We start from the raw sequence: 23364 nt of genomic DNA, 5'->3' as shown, positions 1-23364 counted from the left end.
TCTGTGTTACAAAACATTGCATGGCTTTTAGAACATTCTCAGTATTTATTGTTGTTGGTTTTTGTGTACTAGCGTTCACAACAGCAGCTTCTCCAATTAGAATGTCATATCATAGCATATCTGTGCAAATAAAAGTCCCTCGCTGTTACTGTTGTAAAACAGGAATGTGGACTTTTACTTGGGCAGAGGCATACAACAAAATGATGTTCTGAAGGAGCTGGATATTTTTTGAAGACAGTACAGTAGTGGGGCAGTGCAATTACATTAGGAGCATTGGGATTAAAATAATAGAACATTTCAAACCAGGAGGCAAAAGTAATGAGAATGTTGTAAAAGTCACAGGGTATTCTACCACATTATATTATAAAAATGAATTAAAATGATACGCAAAAGGGAAAGAACAAAGATGTGTTTGGTGCTTTATGTTGGGAATGCAACATCTCAAAATCGGGGTGACTGTAGGCCAAACATTAGTTGAACGAAAGTCATCAGGCAAAAATATTCCTATTGAAAAGAATGCTCTTTCTGCATCAGGGGGAGCCACTGAATGAATTCTTATTTTTTGTCCTGCAAAAAAAAAAAAACCTACCCTGGGGGACATGCTTTTTCAAATGCTACAAGGACCCCAAGAGAAACAAGATGAAGTGTCCTCGGTTTGGTCTATGCAATGGAAATAAATTCTATTACAAGAGTCCGCCTTCGTGGGAGCCACTGTAATTCATTTGAATTATCTTTTTATTGTTCAGCAGAAACCTCGGAGGCCGAGCCTGAGAAAGCCCCCCAGCCTTCGGAAGGTACAGAGGCACACAAGTCCCCACTGCAAGACCAGGGATCGGCAAAGGAAGATGGTGCCGGCTTCCTCTGCTGGAAGAAGGGATGCAACCAGGTCTTCAAATCATCCAACGCGCTCCAGACACACTTCAACGATGTGCACAACAAGAGGCCCCAGCTCCCCGTCTCAGATCGTCATGTCTATAAGTACCGTTGCAACCAGTGCAGCTTGGCCTTCAAAACAGTGGAGAAGCTACAGCTTCACTCACAGTACCATGTCATCAGAGCAGCTACCATGTGCTGCCTCTGCCAGCGCAGCTTCAGGACCCTGCAAGCCTTGAAGAAGCACCTCGAGACGAGCCACTTGGAGCTAAGCGAAGCTGACATCCAGCAACTTTATGGTGGCTTGCTGATCAATGGGGACTTGATGGTCATGGGGGATCCTTCTTTGGGAGAGGATCAGGGACCTATGGGTGAGGATGAAAAGGAATGTGAGGAGAGTGATCCAGAGGAGAAACCAAGCCCGGTCGGCAGCGACTCAGGCTCCATGCTGGAAGACTCCGGATCGGAACCTAAGAGAGCTCTGCCCTTCCGAAAGGGCCCCAACTTCACATTGGAGAAGTTTCTGGACCCATCTAGGCCCTTTAAGTGCACAGTGTGCAAGGAGTCCTTCACCCAGAAGAACATCCTCCTAGTCCACTACAACTCTGTCTCCCACCTGCACAAGGTCAAGAGAGCCTTGCAGGAGTCCACCACCGGCCAGCCTGAGCCGGCCAACAGCCCAGACAACAAGCCGTTCAAGTGCAGCACCTGCACCGTGGCCTACAGCCAGAGCTCCACATTGGAGATACACATGCGCTCTGTCCTCCACCAGACCAAAGCTAGGGCTGCAAAGCTGGAGGCAGCAGGTGCCAGCAGCACCAGTGTTGGTGGGTGCACTCCTGGTGGTGGTGCCTCCTCTGTGGGCACCTCTACACCCAGCCCAAAACCAGCTACCAACACTGTGACGACCACAAGCAACAGTTCTTCTACTGTGGGCCAGAACTCCCAAAGCATGCTGGGGGGGAGCCAAGTGCCACAACATCATCCAGTAGATAACCATGGGATGCCCTCTGTGGCTGGCCTCCCCTCCCCTTCAGAAAATAGAGAGGCAAAGAAGAAGAAGTTGGCAGATGTGCTGTCCTCTAGGGGACAGCAGCAGCAGCAACAGCAACAGAAGTTCCAGCAGCAGCAGCAGCAGCAACAACAGCAGCAACAACAGCAACAGTTAGCTCAGGCTCAGGCCCAGGCTCAGGCCCAGCTTCAGCAAGAGCTTCAACAGCAAGCTGCCCTTATCCAGTCCCAGCTCTTTAACCCAGCACTCCTGCAACACTTCCCCATGACCACTGAAGCACTGATGCAGCTCCAGCAGCAACAGTTGCTCTTCCCTTTTTACATCCCAGGAGCTGAGTTCCAGCTCAACCCAGAGATTAACCTGCCGATTAGCAGCTCATCCCTTAGCCTGCCTGGGTCCTCCTCCCTACTGGAGGACCTTAAGCAACAAGCACAGCAGACTTGCCTTCAGCAGCAACTAATCCACCATCACCAACAGCAGCAGCAGCACCAACAGCAGCAGCAGCAGCAACAACAACAGGGGCAATTAGCTTTGCTCCAGCAGAATGCATCGCTCCACCACCAAGCTGAGAAAAAGCCAAAGCCACAGTGTCATGTTGATAAAGAAAGGGAAGGACAAAGAGACAAGGAGATGAATGAGAAGATGGAGGACAGAAGTTTTCTGTCTAAAGAAGGCACTTTGGAGAAAACCAAAGATAAGAAAGAGCAGCAGCAGACATCAGCTGCTGGGTGCTCAGAGTCTGGCTTTCCTCCTCCCAGGATTGCCTCTGATGCCCGAGGGAATGCCACCAAGGCCCTTCTGGAGAACTTTGGCTTTGAGTTGGTGATCCAGTACAACGAGAATAAGCAGAAGGTTCAGAAAAAGGCTGGAATGGTCGGAGTTGCAGGGGCAAGTGGCCACAGCAACGGCAACCGAGGTGCTGAGTTGAAGGAGGGTTTGGAGAAGTTGGAGTGCGAGTCTTGTGGAAAGCTCTTTTCCAACATATTGATCCTAAAGAGTCACCAGGAGCATGTCCACCAAGCCTTCTTCCCCTTCCGGTCCCTAGAGAGGTTTGCCAAGGAGTACAGGGAGCACTATGACAAGCTCTATCCCATCAGACCTCAGACTCCTGAAACTGCTCCACCGCCTCCTCCACCCCCACCACCTCCTCTACCCCCACCCCAGCCAGCTCCTACTCCAAACATCCAAACTGCTGTACCCCCCCTTACCCCACCCGCCATCTCTACCCCACAGCCTCCCGTACCACTGAACCAACTTTCTATGTCCATGGAACTCCCCCTCTTTTCGCCACTTATGATGCAATCCATGCCTGTTACATCCTTGCCCACACAGATGTCCTCTATGGAACCCCTGTCAACTGACCTGGCTCAGCTCTACCAACAACAGCTCACCCCCGCCATGCTCCAGCAGCAGCAGCAAAATAAGAGGCCCCGAACTCGCATCACTGACGATCAGCTACGGGTCCTGCGGCAGTATTTTGATATTAACAACTCTCCCAACGAAGACCAGATTAAGGAGATGGCAGATAAGTCTGGCCTGCCCCAGAAGGTCATCAAGCACTGGTTCCGCAACACACTTTTCAAGGAGCGTCAACGCAACAAAGATTCTCCCTACAACTTCAACAACCCGCCTGTTACCACCCTAGAGGAGCCTAAGATTGACTCCAAACCACCTTCCCCGGAGCCCCAGAGAGCAGAGTACTATGGGTCCAAGAGATCGTCCAGGACCAGGTTCACTGACTACCAGCTGAGGGTCCTGCAGGATTTCTTTGATGCTAATGCATACCCAAAGGATGATGAGTTTGAGCAGCTGTCCAACCTGTTGAACCTCCCCACACGGGTCATTGTGGTCTGGTTCCAGAATGCCCGCCAGAAAGCCCGTAAGAACTATGAGAATCAAAGTGATGGTGGGAAAGAAGGAGAGAGGAGGGAGCTGTCCAACGACCGCTACATTCGCACCACCAACCTCAACTACCAGTGCAAAAAGTGCAGCCTGGTTTTCCAGCGAATCTTCGATCTCATCAAGCACCAGAAGAAGCTGTGCTACAAAGATGAGGATGATGAGGGGCAATATGACAGTCAGAATGAAGACTCTATGGATGCCATGCATGAATATAACACCCCGTCAGGCTCCTCCTGTAGCACTCCCCTGCCGTGCTCCTCCTCGTCCAATCTCTGCCCTCTCCCTGTATCCACTGTCTCTTTCTCCAATATGAACCCGACAACATCTTCCTTGGAGAAGGAAGAAGCCGTTCCCACTACCGGACAGAACTCTTACGATGAGAAGACAAAGCAGTCAGCTGAACCGCTCTCTCAAGACCAGACACAGGAGAACCAGGGTCCACCCAAACAAGACATCTCCCAGCAGCCACAACCTGAGCAACAACAAGAGGAGAAAGTGCAGGCAACACCAAAGACCCCACAGCAATCATCTCCTTCCCCATCTCAGCAGCTGCAGATTGGACCGGCAGTGTCCCAAGCCAGCCCTAGTCCATCGCAGATCTCCCACGTAAACATCAACCCCCTCCTGACCTCCACCCCTCAGCAGCAGCAACAACAGCAGCAATTGGGAAACATGCAGATGATCCCTTACCAGTGTGACCAGTGCAAGTTGGCCTTCCCCTCCTTCGAACACTGGCAGGAACACCAGCAGCTTCACTTCCTCACGGTGCAGAATCAGTTCATGCACCCCCAGTTCCTTGATCGGCCCATGGACATGCCCTTCATGCTGTTTGATCCCAACAACCCCCTCCTGGCCAGCCAGTTGCTCTCTGGATCCCTGCCTCAGATCCCCACCAGCTCGGCTACCTCTCCCTCTACTCCCACGTCCACCATGAACTCCCTGAAGAGGAAGATAGAGGAGAAGGCAGGGGCGAGCCCTGGGGAGAATGACAGTGGGAACAGCGGGGAGGAACCTCATAGAGACAAGCGTCTCCGCACCACCATTACCCCAGAGCAGCTTGAGATCCTCTACCAGAAATACCTGCTTGACTCTAACCCCACCCGCAAAATGCTAGACCACATTGCTCACGAGGTGGGGCTGAAGAAAAGGGTAGTGCAAGTCTGGTTCCAAAACACCCGGGCCCGGGAGAGGAAGGGCCAGTTTCGGGCAGTCGGGCCTGCCCAAGCCCATCGCCGCTGCCCTTTCTGCCGGGCTCTCTTTAAAGCCAAAACTGCACTTGAGGCTCACATCAGATCACGCCACTGGCATGAAGCAAAGCGTGCAGGCTACAACCTGTCTCTATCCAGCATGCTCCCAGACCATGAAGGTTTTCAACTAAAAGGGGAAGCCCTGGACGGCCCCAGCTATTCCCTCCTTCCCCCCTCAAACAGCGACGGGCAATGTTCCTCTCTGTCACCAGTGAGCAAAGGCATTGACCTGTCCCCCCGGGCTCTCCTCAGCCCGTCCTCTATCAAGGTAGAAGGGATGGAGGACTTTGAAAGCCCAACCATGTCCTCCGTCAACCTGAGCTTTGATCAAAACAAGCTGGATAATGACGATTGCTCATCAGTAAACACAGCTATTACTGATACTACAACTGGGGATGAAGCTAACGCAGATAATGATAGTGCAACTGTAGGTGAGACAAAACAAGGCCACATTCCAGGCGACCTGCTGTCCAAATCTGGAGGGACAGCCCTTTCACTGGAGAATGAAGACCAGATGTCTTCAGGGCTGGTGAGCCCTGCCACCAGTTACTACGCTAAAGACTATGAAAATGAAACCATGGTGGATTACAGCGAGACCTCCAGCATGGCGGACCCCTGTTCACCCAGCCCTGGTGCAAGCACCTCTGGGAGCAAGAGTCTGGATGAACGACCAGGCCAAAAGCGCTACCGAACCCAAATGACCAACCTGCAGCTGAAGGTCCTGAAATCCTGCTTCAATGACTACAGGACACCCACCATGTTGGAATGTGAGGTGCTTGGCAACGACATTGGACTTCCAAAGAGAGTGGTGCAGGTGTGGTTCCAGAATGCACGGGCCAAGGAGAAAAAGTCCAAACTCAGCATGGCCAAGCACTTCGGCATCAACCAGACATCCTACGAGGGGCCAAAAACAGAGTGCACTTTGTGTGGCATCAAGTACAGTGCCCGGCACTCAGTGCGAGACCACATATTCTCCCTGCAACACATCTGCAAGGTGAAGGACACCATCGGGAGCCAGCTGGACAAAGAGAAAGAGTACTTTGACCCAGCCACCGTCCGCCAGCTGATGGCCCAGCAAGAGCTTGACCGAATCAAGAAAGCCAACGAGGTCTTGGGGCTTGCGGCGCAGCAGCAGGTCATGTTTGATAACTTGCCCCTCCAGGCTCTGAACATCTCCTCTGCTTACCCTACCCTGCAGGGAATCCCCCCAGTCCCACTGCCAGTAGTCAGCAGCCCCTCTTTACCAGGTTTTGCTTCATCAAACACAGGTAGGTTCCACAAGGATTTTGCTCCTGCCGCTGGTCCCCTCCCAGAGTTGTAAGCATGCAGGAAGTAGAGTCTCATCATTGACATCAATGCCATTCTAACTTTCTAGCTCCAGAACCTCAATTTTGAGTTCAGGCTGAGATAGTACTGACTCTGTAATGGCACCAATGCAGACATTTCAGCATTTACTTTTATTTGAGTTGGTCTGAATTAGAACAGGCAACCAGTAAACTGAGTTTTGTGCACCCCAAGCCTATTAAGCAAACATAGTATTGGTACTGTTGATTGCCAGAGTACAAGAAGGGGTTGTAATGAGTTTATTCTTCTGTTTTCCGTGTCTGAATAACTCTATTGTAAGTGAGATGGAGTGCTATGTTACTATGGCTGCTCAGAAATTATACTGTGCATCTTGGTGCACTATTTCAGGTGGAAAGAATGTGATAAAATGTTTTAAATAAAATACATTTCCACCCAAAAACTGTGTGCAGAAGTATTAAGTGGTGAGCATCATGAGCTGCAGCACCACAGAATGTATACAGAATGAGATGAAGCACTGTAATCAGCTAGTGCACTACTGTTCATGTCCACTCATACTCTTCACGTTATTGTAGTATGTGGATTTTATTATTGAGGCACCCAGAAATGTTGTTGTTTAATTCCTTTGTTTTAACAAATGTTATGCAAATCTTAACTTGAAAAATAAAACCTGGAGTAAAGTCTGCCCAGGATTTCAATCAACAATTTCAAATATTATTCATCAGATTCAGACCTACTATGCTAATATTGTTATTTATGATAATCTCTCATTCACGTCTCTACTTGTTCTGTCTTACAGCTTTAACGTCTCCAAAAACTTCTAACCTCTTGAGCATGCCTGGTATCAGCGTGCCCTCACCCAGCCTCCCAACGTCCGGACTGCCCAACAAGCCTCCCACCTCCTCCTCCCTGGCCTCCCCCAGCCCGGCTCAGGGTAGTACCTCCACTCCACACCCAGCCCCCTCCTCAACCGTCTCCACGTCCCAACCGAACCCCCGGGTCGAGCCCTCCAAGGACCACGACACTGAGAGGACCCGTGAGAAAGATAAAGACAAGGCCAAGGACAAGACGGAACAGCAGCAGCCTCTGCAAGCTGCCGTAGCAGCAGTGCCCGCCTCCACAGCTAAAAAAGAGAAATCCGAACCTGCTGCGCCCGCCACCTCCATTCCAACACCCGGCATGGAGTATGTGGTGGATCCAGCCCAGCTTCAAGCACTGCAGACAGCCCTAACTTCAGACCCTACCGCCCTGCTTACCAGCCAGTTTCTACCCTACTTCATGCCAGGCTTCTCCCCTTACTATGCGCCCCAGATCCCTGGGGCTTTGCAAGGGGGCTACCTGCAACCCATGTATGGCATGGAGGGCCTGTTTCCTTACAACCCATCTCTGTCGCAAGCGCTGATGGGGCTGTCTCCGGGATCCTTGCTGCAGCACTACCAGCAATATCAGCAAAGCCTGCAGGAGGCGCTCCAGCAGCAGCAACGGCAGCTACAGCTGCAGCACCAACAACAACAACAGCAACAGCAACAGCAACAGCAACAGCAACAACAGCAACAGAAGCAACTTCAGCAGCAGCAACAGCAACAACAGCTCCAGCAACCCAAAGCAAGCCAAACGCCAGCCCCTCCTACAACGCCAGGGACCCACAATCACCCGAACCACAAAGAACCTGCCAAAGATCCAGCGAAAACTGAAGAACAGAAAGGCGAGGCCTCTTCTTCCTCCCCCCCCTCATCTTCCTCCTCCCTCCAAAACCAAGCCTCTGAGCAGCATGAGATGGAAAGCAAAAGCGCAGCCCACCACAAACCCCACCATCACCTCCTCCTCGACCAGTACATTGTCCCCAAGGTGCAGTACAGGCTGGCCTGCCGCAAGTGTCAAGCCGTCTTCAGCAAGGAAGAGGCGGCGGTCAGCCACCTGAAGTCGATCTGCTTTTTCGGTCAGCCTGTGGCAAACATGCAAGAGATATTGCTTCGGGTCCCCACCCCTGGCAGCGGTGGCCCTTCGGGGGGCAGCTACGACTGCCTGGCCTGCGAGACCACATTGAAAGGGGACGAAGCCCTGAGTCAACACCTGGAGTCGGCCTTGCACAAACACAGAACAATCAAGCGATCAGCCAGAAATGCCAAAGAGCACGCTACTAGTTTATTACCTCACTCTTCAGCCTGCTTCCCCGATCCTAACACCGCATCTACCTCGCAGCCTGCCTCTCACACTACCAACAACATCCCCACTCCCCTGCCAACAACCACTCCGTCCTCTTCTGTGTCATCATCGTGCTCCACCACAACGACCCCCTCACACACGACAACCGCCGGCAAGTCCTGGGCCCAGGCCCCCCTCACCAGAGCTTTAGCTGGGAAGGCCACAACTTCTTCTTCTTCTTCTCCTCCTCCTCCTTCTTATTTTCCTCCAGTATCCTCACCTTCAACGGTTACCTCAAGTTCATTGAGCACCTCAGGGGTTCAGACCTCGATACCAACAGACGTCTTTTCCGACGAGTCAGACTCTGACTCCAGTCAGAAGTCGTCGGGCAGACTGGGCAGGCAAACAGAGGAGCCGCAAGACCCCAGCTGTCACAAAGACAGTAGTAGTAGTCTCGCTAGCGTAGGAACGGACTCCATCAGATTGTAAAAGAGCTTTCGACGATGGACAATATTTAAAAGAAGAAAAAAAGCGATGTTAAAACAAAAAAAAAGAAATGTTTAAAAAATATACAAACCAATTTCAAAATGTGTAAAGACTAACTGCAATTCCAAAGCTTGTAACCAAAAATTAAATGTTAGTGGATTGTTTTCCCATATCGACATGCTGGTTTTTGTTTCTTTCAACACACAAAAAAACACTGCGGTTAAGTTTTTTGGGTACTGTTAGTCGAGGAATGCTGTATAGCGATGAACTGCCTCAAAAAAGTGATCAACAAGGTCCCCTCCCCCCATTCAAAGAGTTACATTTGTTTGCAAAACTATTCCCAGCTAATAGCACAGTAAAGCCAGTATGTAATATATGGGAGAATAGTCTTACATTTACAGTTTTCTTGCTATCTTAAGCGTTCAGATACCAATAGCTTGCTAAAATAAAAAATAAATAATGTAATGTCTATTTTATTCTCAGGTCAACAGCTCACAACCTTTTTTTCTGTTACAGAAAATCATTGTTTTTTTTTTTGTTTGGTTTTTTTTGTTCCAGGAGAAAAACTGAAAGAAAAAGTTTCCGTTTTTTTTTAACACAATAATTTAACAGGCAGAAAGTATTAAAAATGAAAAAATAAAATGATACTACCGGTATTTTAAAGGCATAGCTTTCTAGGGATTCAAAAAGGGTAGCTGATCTGCTTAATTTAAACACAAATTATTTGGGGAAACAAACCCCTCCCGCTTTACTTAAGACACTCCATTAGTGTTGAGGACTTGTAGGTTTAAAAAAAAAAAGAAAAAAAGATTTTTTTTAAGATAAAAACTTTGTGTATTTATGATAGATATGAACATTTTTGGTGTTAAGTAGATTGTTGCATTGGAAATGAATTTAAACAGTATGGTAGAATGAAAAACTTTGTGTACATTTAGCTTTTGTATCGTCCAACTTTAAAGGCGCTTCATTGGATGTTGTCTTGGTCATTCCGATAGAATAGATTTAGGGGCAGTAACTGGTCTATACTTTGATTTCTGTCTGAGTGTCCTCTTTTTCTCGGCTTTCTTTCATTCAGCCACCTCTTGTTGTCAAAGGTGGTCTCCATTTTGTAGGGACTAAAACAAGCAATTCATTTACGTGTTCTGTTCTTTTTTGGTCAAAACATGGGGGTGACACTTTAAAGAAAGTATGTAATTCTATTTACCTGTATTACCTTCGTGCACTTAACACTCTGTCTTGTTCGTTTCTTTTCTCTCTGCTTTTGTAGTCACTGAGGAGATGTCTCTCTCCTGTTGAGCTGTTGAGCAGATATTTGTTCTTTGTGTGCTGTGGCTACAGTCTGTTTTCATTTTAACTTGTTTTCTTTGTCATAGAAGAAAATGAAAAATAATAATAATAATAATAATAATAATAATAATAATAATAATAATAATAATTCTCACGCTTTAAAACAAACAAAAAAAAATCCAAAGACAAAACACTTTCACCATTGGTGCATAAAGATGAGAAAAAAGAGGCTTCTTTATACTTGAGAATTTGTTGCTGTTTAAAAAAAAAAAAAAAGAATAAAAAACGTTTTAAAAATAAAGGAGTATTAGCATCTGAGTTGCTGTTTTTGCTTCTTGTGCAAGCAGACAGGCGGCTTTTTAAATAAATAACAAGAATACCAAAAACCAAAAAAGGGCGCTTGCCCTTTCATTGTGGAGTAGCACCGTTATAGAGCCATTGCAGTTTGTAAGATCGGGGTTCCAACGCTCTTTGTTAAACTTGGGGCACTTGTGTTATGTTGATCTAGATATCTTTCATTTCTGTCGCAACAACAAAACAAAAGTCATTTTTATTAAGAAAATGTATAAGGTCTGGTCTCTGAAGACGTAAGTTTTGCTGCTAATGTAGTTTTTGAAAGAAAAAAAAACCTAGATGCATGCTCATTTTTCTTTTCAGCTAGCTTTAAGAAAAACAGAAACAACAAACCATTTTTTCCTGCCTCTATTTCCCTTTTTTCATTTGCAAAAACGGAACTTTGAAGACTGTGAATATACGTTCCAAAGGACAGTTTGGCTGATTTTTTTTTTAAACAAACCAATGTTGAAAGCCAATGATCTATATTGTTTGTACAGAACAGTGCATTCCAAAATATCAAGTTGGAGATTTTATTTTTGTTTGTTTGTTTACTTTAAAAGCAAGGACTGATTTTATTGTGTCTGTTATTTGCAAGGTGGCTGTAAGCTGTTGTGTATATTATATTCCTGACTTGCACAGAGTGCAAACAACAAAAAAGACTCATGTTCCCTCTCTTGTAGTTCTGGTGTCAATTAAAAGATGAAACCTCCTGGACTAGAAAGGCTGTAGCCCATTTTAAAAGATCCCCTGGTGTAGTCGGTCAAAAACATTGCACACTGGGCATTAGGTTGCATTTGTCTGTACAGCTGGTAGCTCTGATTTGGTCATAGCTCTCAACAGTTAAACAAGCTACAGTAGGATAAGTTCTCCCAGTATTGAGGAAGACCAGGCTTTCTGTCTTTCTGTGAAGACTTGTTGGTGCTAGTGTGAGGGATGTTTTCATTCCAAAGCATTACAAAAATATGGCTTGGGAAAGTTGAGAGTTGTGCCCGGAAACTGTGTTTCTTGAGAATAAATTTAAAGTCATTTTTCCCGCATTAAAGCCAGTTTACCAGATGAAACTGGGAATACAAAAACCTCACTTTGATGGTTCTCCGAATACTGAAATCACATCTCAATTCAAGTTGTTGCAACAGTGACGCAGTAGGTTTTGCACCACCAAAAAATCCCCATATGAATCATATTTTTTTGCCACTTTGATATATTTTGAATATATTTTAAACACAAATGATGGCCTTACTATACCAGTGTCATGGATGTTGTGCAAAGAATATATATATATATATAGCATGGGACAAAAAATAAACACTAACGATACCTGAAATATAATAAAATACATTATATTTCTGATTTATTTTTTTTACATGGGTTACAAACAATATAAGTGTGCATTCTGTACACGTTACAGAAACATAATTTTGAATATTTCAAACAAGCCAAGACAGGATTGGCTTTTAAAAAATGATTTTAAAGAGATGTGATTTTGTGTTCACTTTTAGCCACCAACATTTAGGATATATTGGTCACACACAACCCCTGCCAGTTTGCCACCCCTGAAATCCATAAAATACTGCTCCCTCTATTAATACTTTTAGTTTCAAGAAAAAAGACAAGGTTGTACAGTTGATCCCTTTATTTTATGCTTTGTCTTTTTTTTTTTTTTTTGACTGTGTTTTTGTTTCTGTTAATTTGTGTGCTATTTTGGTTTCTGTATATGACATTTTCTTTGTATAAATTAACATTTTAACACTAGCTTTATATTTGAAATACTGAAGTTTTCTTTTTTTTGTACTATGACCTGGCCACTTTATGGTGTAATTTTGTATCTTATATTTTTGTGTTTTGATTATGTTTGAATTCTTGTTTCCAAAGCACTCTGTTTGGGTTTACGTATTACAAAAAGGTCATGTTGTTTGCTCCGGGTTGGATCAGACAATCAGACAGGCTGATGAACTGTGTGTGACCCAGAAGAGCATTTTTTCAGTTTTTCTTTGTTATATTATTTTATGTTCTATTTTTTGCGTGTAAAAAAAAAAGCACCAAAAGTACTGAACCGTGAAGCTGGTTAAATAGAGGTGAAGTAACAAAAAAAAAAGGAATTTAAAAATAAGTAAATAAAGCACTGAGCAGTTTTTATTTTAAATTAAATATATGAATGTGGCCAAAGCTTTATGCAGTTAAAAAAAAAAATTGCAGGTGGGTGCCCCCACTTAAGTGTAAATTTTATTGTGGCACAACACACAAGAAGACAGCTGGATACTTTTTTTCAGAGAAGCATCAAAACAGGTTGGCATACTTGGTTTTCACGGACACAAAACAAAGCTTATTGCTCTATAGGAAATTCTTTTTGCCCACTGTGAAAATAAACCTGTATACATTTATAGATATATTTAAAACAAGACACTGACTTTTTTTTTGGTAAAAAAAAAAGAATAAAGAAAAAAATATATTGGGCAATTTTTGACAAGATCACAATTGAGGTGAATGAGAAGCGGATGGTGGGCTTGGAAACCACAAGCAGAGTTTAGACGGCTCCGAAATCATATTTAATACAAATTTTAAAAAAATGGGAATTTCTTTCACGGACATTGGAGCCCAATGGCGTTTTTTTTAAAATATCCACAGCCGAACTATTGCAGATGGAGCCTGCATCCAGCTCTCCATTCCAGCACTTCTTTGTTAGTTTTCACACTCCTAGAAAGGAGGGAACAGTGTTTGCTTTTTTTTCCTTTTCTTTCTCATTTATCAGCACTCTCCAATCAGACAGCAGCTCTCTGGTGGAGTCAGCCAATCCCATCAGCTGGTTCAGTATTGAGGGAGGGTTTTGTAGTTTTCACAAGAAGTTATTCAAAACAAACAAGCAAACAGACAAAGCTACCAGTTGCTCCAAATTCAAAGATGAACTGTTACATGGAGCCCAACTCCTTCAGCCCTTTTGTGACTGCTGGTGCCACGACGATGTTTAGTTCAGTTTTTTGGGGTTTTTTTGCTTCTCCGAGCCACATACTGTACACAATGGCTCCGTGGCTCCAGTTTGCCCACCTGAGGGTAGAAAAAAACAGCCTTGCAATGTACAAAACAAAAGAGCAAGTTAAACCAAAAATGTTGTTCTTGATGTCTTTTCTATACTATAGTCTTGTTAGCTTTTTTTGTTACTGTAATTATATGATGAAGATTTCAAAACTGTACCAAATTACATGGAGACTAACATACAAAAAAAAAAAAAAAAACACATGGAACTTCAAAACTTTTAAAGAAAAAAAAAAAAAAACTTTTGTCACAAAAAAAACCTTGTTGTCCTAGTTAAGTTGATTGTAGATGGTAATTGAATATAATCCTTTGAAAATATTTCATCAAGTATGTTTCCTGCTCATTGTGATACATTAAAAAAAAAGTATGAGCAAAATGGATTGGTGCCAGAGTTCCTTTGTTACAGTTGCGTGCATATATGTGTGTTTGGTAGTCTGGTTGTACTGTATGTCTGTCTGTGTGCTGAACAGGATGGAAGTTCTGTGTAAGAGGTTATTAGGTGAAGGGCAGCTGGTATGGAAAATGCTGACCCACTACACATGAAAAAAGATAATGAAATTGAATTGCTGTTAATTACCTGCGCAAAAGGATATGTCGCTATTTGTTGAATGTGTGCTGCTTGTTATACGTGAACACCTATGCCAGGGGAAATGTGAAGTAAAATGACCTTATTTAATATTTAAACGGTGGCAGAGTTTACATCTGCTGTGGAATCTATATATTGAACCTTTTAAACTATTTAGCTATTGGAATATGATTGTCTGGTTATGGATGTATTTACCTCTTAAAGGAAATGCGGTAAGTCTTAAATGTTTAGATAATACTAGAGGAAAATTCTGTGACAAATGTTTCGACTAAAGGGCTTTAAAAATGTCTTCCAAGTTGAACACGCCTAAAATTCATTATGCTAATCAAACTCAGCACTCAAAACCACGTGGCCCGAACAACTCCAACTCCCAGAGTGCACTACAATCTTAAAGAAGTTTACTGGAACTGGACCATAAGAAGAGTGAGGTGTATAAATAGAGTGATGTTCTTCTTTCAGACCAGTAAATCACTGAAAGATCACTCTGCTGCATTGATCAGTGAAGTACCCCTTTCAGGAGAACAGGTTTAGCTGCACTTGGCTGCTTCTGTATCATTAGCGCTGAAAAATGTGAACTTTCCAAGCCAAAGACTGGAATCAGAATAGAAATACACACCTGTTAACTGAAAGCGGCTCCAACCAGTCACAAAAGTACCACACACAAGCAGGCTGTACTGATCCCTTAACCCTCGGAGAGAAGGTACTGTATGCACCCTCACCTGTGAAAAAGGATGGGCTCTCATCTTTAGTGTAGGTTTTAAGTACAACGCTTTTTTTTTGTATTGTTTTGTTTTCATTGTTTGTTCATGTTTTCATTTCTCAATTTAGAATCTCTTGAAAGCATATTGTAGTATTACTGCATTGATTACAGTATAATGCAGTGTGTTAGGCACAGATGTTTTAATGCTGGAAATTGCAGCATGATTATAAATACTCCATTTGAAACGGTTGCATTGGATGCCATGCAAATCTATACGATGTAAGGTTTTTGATTTCATTCAACAGATCTGTTGAAAGGCTTACTGAAATTCAATATATCAGCTAATAATACGGTATTACTTTTCTCATCAGAACAGACACATTGCCAGCATGAATTCAATGGGGTAGGTCAGGGGTTCTCAACCCTGGTCCTGCGGACCCACTGTGTCTGCTGGTTTTCATTCCAACTGAGCTCTCAATTACTTAACTAGACCCTTAACTGAACTGATAATTCAGACCTTTTTAATTGTTTTCAGCTCTTAAACAGTTGCATAGTTCAAGTTACTGATAAAATGTTCTAGCTAACTTGAAATATGTAACTGTTAAGAGCTGAAAACAAGTAAAAAGGTCTAATTAAACAAATGATCTGTTCAATTAAGGGACTAGTTAAGTAACTGAGAGCTCAGTTGGAATGAAAACCAGCAGACACAGGGGGTCCTCAGGACTGTTTTGGGAACCACTGGCCTAGGTGGTGCAGTGGGTTATTCACTTGGCTCTCCGGCTCAGATCACAAGTGAATTTAGTTTGGTCAAAACTTGTCTAGTAGATTTTAGTCAGAACCAGTGTTGTAGTCCTAAATATCAAGGTACTGGAACGCCACAAAAATTAAATTTTCTTAAACAAGAATTAGTATACAAATTCACATTTTATTTGTATACTGAATTTCTGCAAGAAAATAGGTAATGCATTTATCTCATTTCTACAAGTATTTCCACAAAGTGTCTTTATCCAGCTTTGTTTGTGTCTACAGTCGATGCCCTGTTACTGTCATCTTCTTCAGCATTTTTAGCCTTCTTAAAGAAGTAGTTCATAGTAGAAGTTCCTAATGCTCTTTTCGTTGCATCAAGAGTATTGACTGAATCAGACAGTTGTGAGGGAGATGTGAGTCATGTGACTTAGCTTGCCTATTGTACTCAATTACACCACTGCTGCCTATAGAAAATAGTACCGAAAGAGAGTTCCAGCTCGACTGCACCACTGGTCAAAACCATCACAGAATTTGGCTCAAGGGGCAGTCTTTGCTTGAGTAAGGTCCAGGACTGCGTGGGAGTTCAGGATTGAGGTTAACTCACTTGCAGAACTGGGAAAGAAAGTTCTCAAGGTGTTTCACCGTAGCCTGTGCCATTCTCCCTCATCATTTCTAACAACTAAATGCACAAAATTGAAAAAAGAAAAACACAGTAAACACAAAAGAAAATACCAGTAAATTCAGTCATTGTGGGAGCTCAATTGTCATTGCTTCGTCCACATTATTTATGATATTAAACATGATGAAACATGAATTGCTTCTTCCCCTATATAAAAGAATGGCCCGCTTCTCGCTCACAGTAACAGAACCGCAACTGATTCGCATACTGAGCCAATTAACACGCAATGTTACATCCCGAATGAATTAAAGAGCCCTAATGGGATAAATGTGAAAAGCCAGGCGGCTTCCTCCCAACTCTAAACCATATGGCAACCCCACTTGGAGCGATCATTGTGCCTGTACCTCCGAGTCACAGGGTGTGAAATTGGGTTAGCACTGAGTATACTCGGGGTTTCAGCAAAGGATCTCCTCTTAGGAGCTTTCCCAGCCCCGGGGTGAAAGACCCACCTTTCAGGATTGGCGACCATATCTAATTATCACCCCCCTTACACACACATTCAATCTGCTAGGAATGCACACTCTGAGATTTAATTGAAATTGTGATATCATGGTGGCTGTACCTATACTTACAGGACAAACAAATATTGTGATAAAGGCAATTTCAGTGGAAGGGGTTGATAGAACAAAGCGCTAAGCCAATCCTTTGTGAATCTGAAATGTTTCACGGTATGTAACTCATCTCAGTGAGGGTTAGTGCTTGTTCCTCCGACCCCTTCATTACCGCTTGCTACCAAAAAAAAACAGCTCTGATGTTAGTGCTCACCCAATAAGAACAACCATTAACTTTACACTGAAGTGAGCAACGACACTAATGGTTGTTTCTGAATATAGTTGCAATTCTCTATGTAACATTGTTTTTGTGTCTGTAATTTTTGTAGTTCTCTAACTCTTTTTATCACTTAGTTCCTTGTGGTTTTAATGGGTTTTATATCCAAGATACCACTTGATCTGTAGTTCTGACTCTTTTATTTAAGGTAAATCAGAATTGAAAACTAAGAAATAATGATCATCCAGGCTGTGTGTCCAGGATAAAAAAGGGTTAATGACATCAGTATACTGGTGTCTATTCGGCCGTGTTTATAACGTCAGTGTAAATGTCACTCCCCTTCTTTGTCTGTCTTTCTCTCCCCCTCCCGATATCCCTATCAAATTGAAATCCAAATGGGCTTTATTAGCATGACAAGTTATACAAGTACAGCCAAAATTCTTGAAAACATCAAATACACAAAAATATTAAACATTTACAGCAGTTGCACAGAGAGGTCAGTTCACTGACTCTACACTTCCATTGAGGTGGCATGCAGGATTCAATAGACTGTATTGTGCAGCTGTTTCTTTTTATGGTACTCCCCCCTCCCCCCCCCCCCCCTTCAACTCTTTTCATCAAGAAACCTCCTGTTTCTGTCAGCTTGAGAGAATATTCTCTCCCCCTCCAGTTGGAGACCCAACAGAGGTCAACGGTATTTCTTGGCTGAGGTAACAATTTGGCAGCACGGTTCGCTCCTGGTTTTCTCACTGCTTCTTGCCTCATACCCTGTTCCCCCTCTCCAGTTGGCACCCAAGTGGTGGTGAACAGTATGCATTTGCCAGAGCTGGGATTCCACTACTATTTCTATCACTCTCCCTTTCCCTCTCTCCCGGCTCTTGTTTAATGGGAGGATGGCAGATCAGGTGTCACAGTTTTCACAGCACCTTCTGTTTCTAGTTAATGGGAAATTAAGTCCATCACAAGAGCTTTGACCAAAACAGAGCAGAAATAGGTCTTGACAGGCAAAAATATTAGTCTGCAACAGCAGCGAATTAAAGAGCGATCCGTTTCCTTTTCATAATTAGGAGAGTATGTGTGGGGAATGTTTCTCTCCCTCTTTCTTTCTCTCTCCCTCTTTCTCTCTTCCCTGTGACTCACAGATATGGAGACATTGGGCCATATTTACCAAGTATACCAATAAAACACACAGAGACAAAAAAATAGTAATTTAAATGACAAATAGATGTAAAAGACAGACCAAGTAGAACAGAAATGCAGCTATAGGAAAACGAAATAGCAGTGATTGTAAACAGACCAGGTATGTACCGTAGGAAATGCAATGCAGAGATAAGAGCATCTTGGGCCTCACTGAAATTTCCCAGTGGCTATTAAGATTTGGTCGACCCACAGCCCCAGATCTCCTTGAGATAGCTCAAAAGGGGGAAACATAAATGGGGTAGGGAGCAGGTTTAGCGATGCGATCGAAAGCTTCAGCTGCCTGAGCATGACTTGAAGTTGGAGACTGGGGAAGTATTGCGAAAATCTTTCAGGACATTGACAGGCATCACTTTTAAAGGAGAGACACCAGGGCACCAGGTAAGTGGTAGTTGCATTGGGCCAGGATTACCAGCAATGGGAACACAATGGATTTAGAACACCATGGTCCTGATATTGTAGCACATTGACTACTAGTGGGTTGGTTTTGAATTAGACCAAAATATTACCAGTGTGGTACCATTCTACGAATGGCTCACATCATTGCAGCTATTTCATTTCATAGTACAGAGTCATTGCTTAATGTAAAGCTGTGATGATAGTAAGGAGAAGTGCTAAAGAGAGGGCGACAGTGATAGTGAATGGGAGGAAGAGAAGGGGAGAGAAGGCTGGGGGGGAAGTGGAATAATTTCAACATGAGGCTTGGAGGTGAGGCTTCACATTTCCCATTTACTTTGGGAGCACAGCCAGTTCAGCAAAGTTCTTAATACAATAATTGTTCAGAGACTTTTCTCTTATTAATATAACTGGGTCTCCAGGTTTCCTCATGTTTTTCTCTTTTCTCTTAACCAAAATCAGTTGTTGTCTGCTGCTGCTGGAATTCCTGTCGAACTGGGGCCTGACCTCTTCTGGCTGCTTTAATGAGGCTGAGATTAAAGCTGGGCCCTGATTCCCAGGGCGGTCTGTTAGGGGGTGCAGGCTGTGAAATGGAGAGATAATGGGGACCAGGTGTGTGAAACTGGAGAAGAGAGAAAGAGGCTCTTTGAAATGTCTTACTGCTGCACAAGTCTAACCCCAATGAAAGGTGAGGGAATAGCTGTAACAAGAGACTTTCAGTCTGTCTGTCTGTCTGTCCACAGATTTACATGAAAGGTGAGGTACTATGCTGTAGGAGATTGGTTCTCTGTCTGTTTGTCTGCCTACCTGCCCAAGTCTGTGTGTATACATAGTTAAAACTTAATAGGTACTGACAACACAAAAGCTCTCTGTCTGTCTGTCAGTATGTCCCTAAAAGGACTGGCTTGTTTTTCTGTCTATCTGTAAGTATAGCACAGGGTTAATTTTTCTGCTTTTGGGTATAGAAGTATCATTAACAGTTAACAACTTATGCATTGTCATACTCAACATGGAAACATAATGTTCTATAAACATTTTTAAATAATTAAGTTTTACACCATCTGCATTAGTACGAAATGTCAGCATGGCTCAGTGAAGTGACAGTGTGCAATCTTTAGTGAGAGTAGTCTCGGTCCCATTTGAATGGTGTCTCTATCTTTATAATATACCATGCAACAGCCTCTATCCTGCTTTGTGCACAGCCAGGATGAGCACTATATTTCACTTGTTCTGGGTCAATCAGTTCATTACCAATGAATGTTACTCTGAGGGTAGATGATAATGATGATAATAATAATAATAATAATAATAATAATAATAATAATAAAACTATGATCAAATATATACAATAATAGGAAAATAAATAGATAAACAAGCAGGCACCTAAATCTCAATTTTTCCTATTTCATAACCTACATCAGACTTTTACAAATTGTTTTGTTTTTTTCAAGTTAGGAAGTCAATGTTAATACTTATATGTGAACTAGGACATCTGTTTTTGTATTCATGTACTCTGTTGCTAATCAAATGAGACAGCTTAGTGAACACGCAATGTAATTATAAGTTAATTAGGATGCAAACAACAAAATTCAAGCTGCCTTCACTATAAATACTTGAACCCATTGGCAGATTATTTTGAAACGCCTGTGAAATGCATTTTGAAAAAGATGGGGCATCTCATTCCTGTTTTATAGAGAAGCACAAAAAAGGGTTAAAACTCAGCAAGAACTTCAAACGTTCAAATCATATATTGTGATGGTGCTATCCAAATGGTATGTCTACTTGAATATATTTAAATGTCTCTTATCAGAAGACTTTGGAAGGCAGGAGTACAAATGAATGTGGTACCAATCCCACCCAATTATTTGTAAATTCATTAGGGTACAACAAAAAATAACTTGTTTACATATGTTTATCAACAAATCAACAAACGTGATTCAAAGAAAGCATGTTGTCACAGCATTTTAGAAAATAGCTAACCAAATATGGTTCTCCTCTAGATGCAAGATGGCAGTATTTGAATGGCAGGTTACTCTGTGTTATTTTAAGTAGTTTTTTTTTTCCATTTAAATGTATGGCAAAACACAGCAGGAAAACATTTTCAGGTAAGGTACAATTGTTCATAATTAAAAAAGAATGCAAGTACAACACTATAAAGGTCAAACTAACCTAAAATAGATGGAATAACATTGCAATCTGTTAAATGGAACAATAATTTTGTAAGAAAATACTTCAACTCAAAAATAATAACACAAACAAATAATATGGCAAAGTGGCAGAACATCTTGAATGTACCAGAGGATACACCGCATGGGCATCCTCTTTTAAAATTCCCAGTTCTAAATAAAGTCAAGTACATTCACTTCAGTATTCTGCATAGGATCTACCCAACCAACCTAAAGAGAAGCCAATTCTTTCTAAATGTTTCCCCTCAGTGCAGATTTTGTAACGGTTCTTAGGAATCTATTGAATATTTATTTTACCAATGTGATATAACCTGTCAATTCTGGAAAGTTCTTTCAAGCTGTCTGTCCGACAAGCTTTTGATTCAACTAACAATTCATGTTCATGATGTTATCTTCCACTTCACTTTTTTTCCAAAATCATTTGGATTTCTTGATACATTTTCTTATATTACAGGCTAAGCATCACATCCACAAATGTGCAAACCCTGCTGGCCAGGCACCCAGTGAGCTCTGTAGCTGATTGGGAGGAGGTTGACACAATGCTCAACAGCGCCCCCTATAAGATTCTACCACTTCCCTGTGATCTACTGTTGCTACCTATTAAGTTTCATAGCTCAAGGGTCCATCTATAAATAGTCTTTATAGACAGCTGGTTCTTGTTTACAGGAGGTCTTTAATACAGTTTCACTCTAGTTTTGAGTTTAGATGAATATTGCCTAAACTAATTTGAGATTTCTTAGAGACACTGTCGCTTGGGTTTGTTCTCAGGAACAAATACATTTTAGCAAAATATATTCAGAACAAAAACTTAACTGCTCCTATGCATGTTATTTCTTTCCTTTTTCCATTTTTATCTGTGCAAAAAATGAGGGTCTTGTGAAATGCTTTTATGCGAGGTAAGAACATGTTTTTAAAGCCTTGCTTGTTACATCTTTAAGAACTCAAAACTACTAAGAGAGATTTCAAATTAACAAGAAACACATTTGCCTAAGAAACACCCGCACACACTAATAACCAAGATAACTGCGGGATAACGTTGACTCTCCCCGCTAATTTCTAATCTGCAAGCACCCCACTGGGGGATATCTGTTTCAAACAAAGTTATTCCAGTATTCCAGTCCCTCTAAAGCTCACTGACTGAAACCACAGCATCCAGCATGCAAATATGTCATTTATTCATTTTGTGAATTACTTCTAGGGTATTTATACAGAGATTTCCCTCTCCCACGAGATGTCTATTTCCATCTTGGAGTGGGGAGGTTTTTTTTTTGTTTGGCAAAACTTGAACTGCCTTCCACCCTGCAGCCTGCAGGCTAGTGCTTTCTTTCTCTAAACTCTGAGATACTCCAACCCACTACCGATAGCATTCTAGCCCCTGCACTGCTCAAACCTATACCTTTCCCCACACTTCAGCTCCAGCCATTCTCTCTGTTCATCACCCCCCCCCCACCCCTCCACACTACAGTCGTGCTCGGCACCTTTCTGTGCTCCGCTCCATTCTCCATGCTTCGAGCTGTGAGCTTTGCAGCAGCAGGAGGCGGACAGTCAAACCAAGGTCATTGCACATTAATTTAACTTTGGTAGGTAGCTGCTGCTTTAAATTAACAAGGCCACCTTTTTTTTGCAGGGGTTATCAGCTCCTCATAACAAACACGGGGCAATTTTTTTTTCTTCCTCCCTTGATATATTAATTTTTGACCAAGCGTCTGCGCTTGACTACTGTAACGAGGTATGATGTATTGAGCCTAGGTTGTTGCCATGGAGACCACAGTCCCCTGTTACTTGTCATTAGAGCACAAACAAGCACTGGCATCTAATGTCATTCCAGTCGTCATAAGGGAGAGGAATGAGAGAGAGGGAGAGGGAGGGTGCTCTAGTCTTGATTGTCTGCTTACATCTGCCCCCCCCCCCCCCCCCCCCTCTCTCTCTGCAAATAGAAATTGGAGGTTGGTCGGTTGCGATATGTTTTATTACATTTTTTCGTGTGATTAATCAGATGCGTGTTATAATAATTTTATTTAGGTGCCTAATCCCTCCAACTCCTCACCCCCCCTCCCTTGACTGCCCCCCACCCCCCCTCTTGCCTTTCTAAGACTGTTCACAAAATGGAGTCAGACTGTGCTCTAGTACTAATGCTGTACTCTTTCTTTCTTTCTTTCTTTCTTTTTCTTTCTTTTTGCTCCCTGCATTTTTCTTTCTTTTTTCTTCTTTTTTTCTCATAGCATTGAAACTGACATTTTCTATGATTCGCATATCATTAATCCACTGATAACTGTGTATTTTGTCAACACTCTGGCTTTATCAACTAAACCACATAAAAGCAAACCCACGTAACCCACTGCCACCCACAGTACTTGAAATAATAACATTTTTATTTGTATTAAAGGGATAATTACTCTCTAGCATAGCAAGGTTTTTGTACTAAGGGGCAATAGTAGTACATTTCAATCTGGAAGAATAGTACCACTATGGTAACATGTTACTA

The 23364-nt window shown here is 42.9% G+C and overlaps 1 protein-coding gene across 1 annotated transcript in view; it reads left to right on the top strand.

Annotated features, from left to right (window-relative positions):
* Positions 1–9886, top strand: part of LOC117425577 (zinc finger homeobox protein 3-like) — a 136691-nt gene extending 126805 nt beyond the window's left edge. Inside the window, 2 exon segments of the mRNA XM_034042592.3 lie at positions 750–6302; positions 7136–9886. Coding sequence (XP_033898483.3) covers positions 750–6302; positions 7136–8970 — 7388 coding nt within the window. The 3' untranslated portion in view covers positions 8971–9886.
* The last annotated feature ends 13478 nt before the right edge of the window (positions 9887–23364 follow it).

Source organism: Acipenser ruthenus, chromosome 20 (assembly GCF_902713425.1).
Source record: "Acipenser ruthenus chromosome 20, fAciRut3.2 maternal haplotype, whole genome shotgun sequence".
NCBI classification, from domain to species: Eukaryota; Metazoa; Chordata; class Actinopteri; order Acipenseriformes; family Acipenseridae; genus Acipenser; species Acipenser ruthenus.
This window is presented reverse-complemented; position numbering and strand designations above follow the sequence as displayed.